Source organism: Pelophylax lessonae (genome assembly GCF_965119305.1).
Source record: "Pelophylax lessonae genome assembly, chromosome: 9".
In the NCBI taxonomy this organism is placed as follows: Eukaryota; Metazoa; Chordata; class Amphibia; order Anura; family Ranidae; genus Pelophylax; species Pelophylax lessonae.
The window spans coordinates 235939649-235948461 of record NC_138776.1 but is presented as its reverse complement, the minus strand read 5'-3'; the positions used below and the strand labels follow the sequence as shown (position 1 = coordinate 235948461).

The 8813-nt window shown below is 45.5% G+C and overlaps 1 protein-coding gene across 1 annotated transcript in view; it reads right to left on the bottom strand.

Moving 5' to 3' along the window:
- The window catches only part of ERCC1 (ERCC excision repair 1, endonuclease non-catalytic subunit), a 55356-nt gene that overhangs the window by 12136 nt on the left and 34407 nt on the right, over nucleotides 1–8813 (bottom strand). Inside the window, exon 8 of the mRNA XM_082266868.1 lies at nucleotides 6572–6640. Coding sequence (XP_082122994.1) covers nucleotides 6572–6640 — 69 coding nt within the window. The remainder of the gene's footprint in view (nucleotides 1–6571; nucleotides 6641–8813) is intronic.

Below are 8813 nucleotides of genomic sequence, written 5' to 3'. Positions count from 1 at the left end.
CCCCTGTACACTGACCTGCTAACCTCCCATTCTCTGATGCCCCCCCCTGTACACTGACCTGCTAACCTCCCATTCTCTGATGCCCCCCTGTACACTGACCTGCTAACCTCCCATTCTCTGATGCCCCCCCTGTACACTGACCTGCTAACCTCCCACTCTCTGATGCCCCCCTGTACACTGACCTGCTAACCTCCCATTCTCTGATGCCCCCCCCTGTACACTGACCTGCTAACCTCCCATTCTCTGATGCCCCCCCCTGTACACTGACCTGCTAACCTCCCATTCTCTGATGCCCCCCCCTGTACACTGACCTGCTAACCTCCCATTCTCTGATGCCCCCCCTGTACACTGACCTGCTAACCTCCCATTCTCTGATGCCCCCCCCTGTACACTGACCTGCTAACCTCCCATTCTCTGATGCCCCCCTGTACACTGACCTGCTAACCTCCCATTCTCTGATGCCCCCCTGTACACTGACCTGCTAACCTCCCATTCTCTGATGCCCCCCCTGTACACTGACCTGCTAACCTCCCACTCTCTGATGCCCCCCCCTGTACACTGACCTGCTAACCTCCCATTCTCTGATGCCCCCCCTGTACACTGACCTGCTAACCTCCCATTCTCTGATGCCCCCCCTGTACACTGACCTGCTAACCTCCCATTCTCTGATGCCCCCCCTGTACACTGACCTGCTAACCTCCCATTCTCTGATGCCCCCCCCTGTACACTGACCTGCTAACCTCCCATTCTCTGATGCCCCCCCCCTGTACACTGACCTGCTAACCTCCCATTATCTGATGCCCCCCCTGTACACTGACCTGCTAACCTCCCATTCTCTGATGCCCCCCCCTGTACACTGACCTGCTAACCTCCCATTCTCTGATGCCCCCCCTGTACACTGACCTGCTAACCTCCCATTCTCTGATGCACCCCACAGCAGCCCTGTGTTTCACCATTGTCATTCCATCAATTGTATTTGTTTTGGGGGGGGGGGGCATGTTTATAGATATCTAAAGCTCAGAACAAATAAAACATCATCTTATTCGTATCTGTTCTGGCCTTGAAAACCAATTCAATTGATCTGATGATTATTACTGAAAAATGATTCTGAAGTATAGATAAGGGGGTATAGGGATCTGTCCCCAGGTGTCTAAGACGCTAGGTGGACCACTGGGCCTGTGGTTAGCACATTGTCCCGGATGATGATGAGGATGATGTGCTGAGCTCAGGGCACGCACACAGCACTGACAGCAGCAATCCACTAAGAGAGAGCTCAGAGAGAGGGATGAGGGGCGTGCATCAATCAATCAAGGCAAGTGGCCTGCAGCAGTCATCATACTCAAGCTCAGCTGCAGCCTGCACTTACCTCATGGACGGACGGACGGTCTCGCAGTTCTGCTCTCCCGCGGCGCCGGCGCCTCCTCCTCGTCCAATGGCACGGTGTTTGCCACTCGGCCAATCAGGAAGCAGGAGGACCCGCTCCCTGATTGGCCAGGAGGAGGATCCCTGTGACAATAGCGAATTCTCATTCGCTATTGTCACAGAATGGGCGGATCGGGGCGCACTGCTCCGCCCCCCGGCCGCCTCGTCTTCCCGAGCGGCGAGCGCGGATAATAAAGTAGTTTAGAAAAAAAAAAAAAAAAAAAAGGGTTCATTTTTCCGCCCATACCTGGCTGCGGACCTGCCCGCCCCAAGCGGCCGCTTGCTCCGCCTAGTGGTTGCGCCGGCCCTGCTTGCTCATCAGATTTTTGTCTGCCGAAATCTGTACTGACTGACGGAAAATCGGCCGTTGTGTTGACGGCCAACAAAAATTTTATAGCCTGCACACCAGATTTTATTCGGCCGAAAATGCGCTGTCGGCTGTCGGAAGCATCATACTAACAAGCCGACAATCGGCCGATGTGTACGGGCCTTTAGTCAAAGGGGCTGATTTACTAAAAGTGGAGAGTGCAAAATCTGGTGTAGCTGCATATGGTAGCCAAGCAGCTTCCAACTTCAGCTTGTTCAGTTAAGCTTTGAGCAAAAACCTGGAAGCTGATTGGTTTCTATGCACAGCTGCACCAGATTTTGCACTCTTCGGTTTTAGTAAATCAACCCCCAGTGTCTCTACATTATCATAAGTTTTGGCTATTTCTCTTTCCTGCTGGTGGCCAAACGAAGCGATGGCATGGCAAACGTATTCTCCCTGAAAAGAGGCACTTCAGAGGAAAACTTCAATGTTCAAAGACACAAGGCCACACAATGAAGTTGAATGAGAAATAGATCAATCAGGCTATGTAAGGCGTTCTTTACTATTAGAGCGATGCGGATGTGGAACTCCCTTCCACAGTTTGTGGTAGGGTTGCCATCCCATCAGTTTAAAACCGAACACACATTATTTTACACAGGTCCTGTGGCTGATTAAGGTGGCAAATAAATTTCCTTGGTAGCCTCAGAACCTGTGTAGCTCAGATGTGTTCCCGTTTAAAGGGATAGAGTGGTAACCCTAGTTTGTGGTGTCAGCAGAGTGTTTAGATAAATGAAGTTAAAAAAGCTTCTATATGTGTTTCTTGGTAAAAACAATCTACAGGGATATATAAAACAGCAGACACACACACAACACATGTTAAAATCCACATCTTAGCCCCCGTTCACACTAAGGCGACCTGTGAGGCGACCTGGTCGCCTCACAGGTCGCCTCCCATAGGGAAGCTGCGGACCCGTTCTAATAGGAGCGACACAAGTTGCTCCGACTTAGAAAAAGGGTCCGGAGCTTCTTTGGGGCGACCAGGAGGCGACCGCCATAGACTTCAATGTTATGAAGTCCGTGGCGGCCGCTCCGAGGTCGCGGCGCGCTGCTCGCACCACGACCTCGGAGGTCGCCCCGGGAAGTAGCGTCGCGTGTATGTGAACCGGCACTTAGGCCTGATGTTTGCTTTAGCTCCCAAACATTATTTATATATATATATATAAATTTTTTTTTTTCCAAGCAGAGAAACTGGAAAATAAAATTAAAATTACAGTATAACTAAAAAGGCAAAACTTTTTTTTTAGTTTTTGATTGGAATGCTTGTCAATTTGTACTGCTGCCTGCGCTCCCGTTAAGGATACCCCCCCCCCCCTCTCCATTTGTCCTGTTTGCCATCATCATTGAAAGTGAAAGTAAAAATAAATCCTACATTTAGAGTTGTCCTCAGAAAAGGAATAGTGGGGAAACCTTTCAATGTGGACCTGGGAGTCCACAGGAATTCCCTTAACCACTTTACCACCGGAGGATTTTGCTGTCTTACGTCCAGGCCACTTTTTGCGATTCGGCACTGTGCGACTTTAACTGACAATTGCGCGGTCGTGCGACGCCGTACCCAAACAAAATTTACGTCCTTTTTTTCCCACAAACAGAGCTTTCTTTTGGTGGTATTTGATCACCTGTGCGATTTTTACTTTTTGCGCTATAAACAAAAAATGAGTGTAAATTTTGAAAGAATAACAATATTTTTCACATTTTTTTATATGAAATCCCCCCCAAAAAAAATGTAAAAATCAAAATTTTTTTAAATTTTTGGCCAATTTGTTTTCTGCTACCTATGTTTGGTAAAAAAAAAAATCACAGTAAGCGTATTTTGATTGGTTTGCGCAAAAGTTATTGCGTTTACTAAGGGAAAGATTTTTGTCATTTTTGGTGTTTTTTTTTAACGAGTAATGGCGGCTATCTGCGATTTTTTTTGTGGGACTGCGACATTGCAGCGGACAGATCGGACCCTTGACTGACATTTTTGGGGGTACCAGTGACATTACTGCAGTAATCAGTGCTATATATATGCACTGTTACTTTAAAAATGACACTGGCAGGGAAGGGGTTAATTTTATTGGAGAGGAAGGGGTTAATGTATGCCTGGTGCTTACTAACATGTGTGGGGGGGGGGGGTGACTGAGTGACACAAGGACAGGTCGCAGGTTGAGCTATGCTGAACCCTGCAATCTGACCCTGTCTGTCACTTAGGAGATCCGTCCGCTCTGTTTACACAGGCGGGCGGATCTCCAAACTTGATTCCCCGACGATCGGGGAAGAGCAGCGGCGATCGCCGCTCCTCCCCTGGCCCGACTCCCACTGTGACTGCATACAGTGGGAGCGAGCGTCTAGCGGCGCACAAGCGCCGCCCAGAAGGGGAGAAGTCCAGCGACGTAGGTCTACGTCGCTGGACGGAATCAAGCCACTTTGCCGCAGTAGCAGTCCCAGTGACTGGTCGGCAAGTGGTTAATTTGCAGGGATTTCTTCTTACTTCCTGTTAAGCTAAGGGGCAGGAATGAAGGGAAATCTCCGCAATGGGACACAGATGCTGAAAAATAAATAAAATAAAAAAATAAATATGACAGGAGTGATCATCCTCCCTTGCTCTATCCCAAATGAAAAAAAAAATAATAAAAGTTTTGCCTATAGTTCTACTTTAATGTCACATGATATTAACCACTTAAGCCCCGGAGGATTTTCCTGCTAAAAGACCAGGGGGTATTTTGCGATTCGGCACTGCGTGACTTTAACGGACAATTGCGCGGTCGTGCGACGCTGTACCTAAACGAATTTGACGTCCTTTTTTTCCCACAAACAGAGCTTTCTTTTGGTGGTATTTGATCACCTGTGCGATTTTTTGATCACGCGCTATAAACAAAAAAAGAGCGACAATTTTGCAAAAATAGCAATATTTTTCACATTTTTTTATATGAAATTCCCCAAAAAAAAATGTAAAAATCAAAATTTTTTAACATTTTTGGCCAATTTGTTTTATGCTACCTATGTTTGGTAAAAAAAAAAAAATCGCAAAAAGCGTATTTTGATTGGTTTGCGCAAAAGTTATCGCATTTACTAACAAAGGGAAAGATTTTTGTCATTTTTGTTGTTTTTTTTTTTAACGCGTAATGGAGGCGATCTGCGATTTTTTTTGCGGTACTGCGACATTGCGGCGGACAGATCGGACCCTTGACTGACATTTTTGACACTTTTGGGGTTACCAGTGACATTTCTACAGTAATCAGTGCTATACATATGCACTGTTACTGTAAAAATACACTGGCAGTGAAGGGGTTAACTTTATTTGGGAGGGAGGGGCTGTGTGTGTCCCTAGGGGCGTGATTCTTACTGTGATTGGCTGTGGCTCTAACTGTAAGGACACTGATCAACGGATCTACATAGTAGATCCGTGTAATCAGTGTCTTTACAGCGAGGAGAATGACAGGCAGCTTGTTTACACAAGCTGCCTGACATTCTCCCTCTTCCCCCGACGATCGCCGAGTGGCCGGCGGACATCGGGTCCGCTGGTCACACGCGCGGGGGGGGTGCGTGACCGCGCGGGAGCGCGCCTCCGCGGGCGCGCGCTCGCTCCCCAGACCCTCCCAGGCTAGTGACGTTAATTAACGTCACTCTGCCTGGCAGGGGCTGACCGCCGCAGTAAATCTACTTGCGGCGGTCGGCAAGCAGTTAACCCAGTAGTTTATCAAGCCCACAATTTCTGTAAAAAAAAATACTAAAGTTAATTTTAGTGTACACAAAGCAATTACTTCGTTTTTTGGGTAGACAGAAAAAAACGGAGGTTGCACTCAGTATGTTAAACCTTTTAAACTGCACGCAGCAGTGAAAACAACAAACTTGGGTACACAATATTGTCCATAGGTGACACTGTACAGGAGACCAAACCAAAAACTTGGTGCAAAGCACCCATCTCCTGCGCTCTGAGAGGTAATCTTCTAACCACATCCAACCAAACCCCTGTGGCTAATGAAAACCTTCTACTTGGCTTCTCTTGAATACTTTGGCCTTGCAGCCCCTTACAAGACCAGGGTAGTCTGAGACCACTGTAATCGAAAAACAAACACAAGGGCGCACCGGCCTAGTGCATTATCCTCCAAAAAGGTTTTATTTGATAAAAATACTCATAAACAAGTTTGTGGTAAAAGCATATCAAATGGATGTATTGCCATAATGTTACGCGTTTCGAGGCTTAGCCTTCAAGCTCCAGAGGTCGATACACCCTTTGGTTCCGATGCTGATGGCAATACATCCATTTGATATGCTTGTACCAAGAACTTGTTTGTGAGTATTTTTATATCTTTTATGGTGGATATTGCACTAGGCCGGTGCGCCCTTGTGTTTGTTTTTCAACACTGTACAGTAGACTGTAGAAGACAACATCAAAAGTGGATAGTTGGTTTGTGACATTAAAGCCCAAAAATAAATAAATATACATTTTTAAATTACTGTTAGATGATTTCACATCAGTTGAAGAGCTGCATACCGATGTGATTTTTAGTTAAAGGTCTCTTTAATCTTTTTTTTTTTACAATTGGGGAGCTTCAAATTTTGCTTGTTCTAGGTATCATGAGCCTCATGCCAAAACTACAAGCGCCATAGCACTGGTGCCAAGATCGGTAGGTGGTTATGGGGAGTTGGAACAAAGATCTCACAGTAGAACTCTATTGACGCCATATGTGATTTAGTGTTCCTGCATGGATGGACTCTTCAGTGACACCACAAGAATACGCACTGTGCATTCACAATGACAATCAGACATCACAGCTTCAATTCATTAGCAAGACTTACTTTCTGTGGTCCAAATCCTGGGCACAAGGACAAGTCTTCTCGAGAGGCACTGGCAAGGTCTGAGAGAGTCTAGAGGTAACGTTACAGCAAGACATTTATTAAAAGGGAAACTAGGGTTATTTTGCAATAATCACAGATTTAGTTATTACTATTGTAAGGGAAACCCCAAAACATATGGGTTTCAGTAACATTTTGACTGTTGAAGCCAGATTGAAAATGATATTTATTTAGACAAACATGTTTGGAGAGCAATTCAGTGCATACATTCTGTTGATTTGATAAACATTGCTGTAACTGGCTAGGGCCCCTAATACAGTTTTATACATTCTAAAGTGGGTGGAACCTAGCTATCTAGTTTCTTTAAAGAGGTTGTAAACTCGCATATATTTTTTTTTTCACCCTGCAAGAGAAAGACATAATGAGCTAGTATGCCTCGCATACTAGCTCATTATGCAATACTTACCTTAGAATGAGCCCCCGCCGTGCCGCTCACTCACCTCTATGACAGGCGACATGTCCAGTCGCCCGTCTTCCGGGATCGCGGCATCCGGCCATCTGATTGGCCGCAGCCGCGGTGACGTCACTCTCGCGCACGAGAGCCGACGTCACGGCACGGGACTCTGAAGGAACGGCACGAGCGGCCGTTCCTTCAGAGTGCATGCGCCAGTGACGTCCCTGGCTGCATGTAAGGTAAATATCTCCTAAACGGTACATGTTTAGGAGATATTTACAGTACCTATAGGTAAGCCTTATCATAGGCTTACCTATAGGTACAAGTTGTAGAGGAGGGTTTACTTCCTCTTAAAAGTCACATCTGAGTCTTTGGTGACATTCTTTGATATGCGGATGGACATTTCACATAGACGTGTCACTTCCAAAGCTTGTTGGCTAAACAGGTCTTCAAAGGTCGAGATAGCAATCTTAACAGCTCACAACATATACATCCAATATATCTGCTTAATCATAAATCCATGTTTGATAATCATAAATAAATGTTTGATAAATAAAATGGCTGCTTCCCTTTTCCTCATCACTATAATACAGTAAAACCTTGGATTGCGAGCATAATTCGTTCCAGAACCATGCTTGTAATCCAAAGCACTCTTCGAACAAAGCAAATTTCCCCATAAGAAATAATGGAAACTCAGATGATTAGTTCCACAACCATTTATTCATCAGTACTTCAGTTTATAGTCCATATAAAAAGATTATAGCAATGTGATAGGTCGTGTACCCATAAAATGTCCATGCACAAATGGCACCTCCACAAGGGGATTAGAACCAAAATCCAATAGGAGCTACAGTGGATAAAGAGAAGAGAGGCGCCTCCAAGTGTAGCAATATGGTTACATTTAATGAAGGTACAACATTTAGCAACTCACATGGTTGATGATTAAAAAAGGCACATCTAAGTATGCAGGCATCCGGGTAAAGCTGTCCACCTAGACCAGGGATCCTCAAAATATGGCCCTCCAGCTGTTGCAGAACTACACATCCCATGAGGCATTGTACAACTCAGACATTCACAGACATGACTAGGCATGATGGGAATTGTAGTTCCTGAACAACTGGAGGGGCCATAGTTTGAAGAACCCTGACATAGACCATCCTCCGCACCACTGGCTCTCACCGCTGTCAGTCTGCAATCGTCACGGGAAGATTACCCTGCAGTAGAGCGATCTGAAAGCGAGGCGTGGAGCGCAGTGTGGGAGGAATGACGTTGATGGCAGTTCGTAAGATGGTCTATGTGGACAGCTTTACCCCGGATGCCTGCATACTTAGATGTGCCTCTTTTAATCATCAACCATGTGAGTTGCTAAACGTTGTACCTTTATTAAATGTAACCATATTGCTACACTTCGAGGCGCCTCTCTTCGCTTTTATAATCAGTTGTGACATGACGCTACTTGTATATCAAGACATCATTTGTTTATCAAGTCACAATTTATAAAAAAAAAAAAAAAAAAAAATTAGCTTGTCTTGCAAAACACTCTTAAACCAAGTTACTCTCAATCCAAAGTTTTACTGTATTTAATTCCAAGCAATTTTTTAGGCTACTGCTGTACCATATTTACATAACCGAATTAGGGATTGTTCACACTTAGGCTGGCCATACATGGTTCGAATCTCAGTTGGTTCATGCTGATTCAAACCGTTAATGGGCAGGCTGAATGTACCAAGCTGATCAATCAATCAACTTGGATACAACCAGCCTGCTGGATTTTCTTGCAATTACCACTAA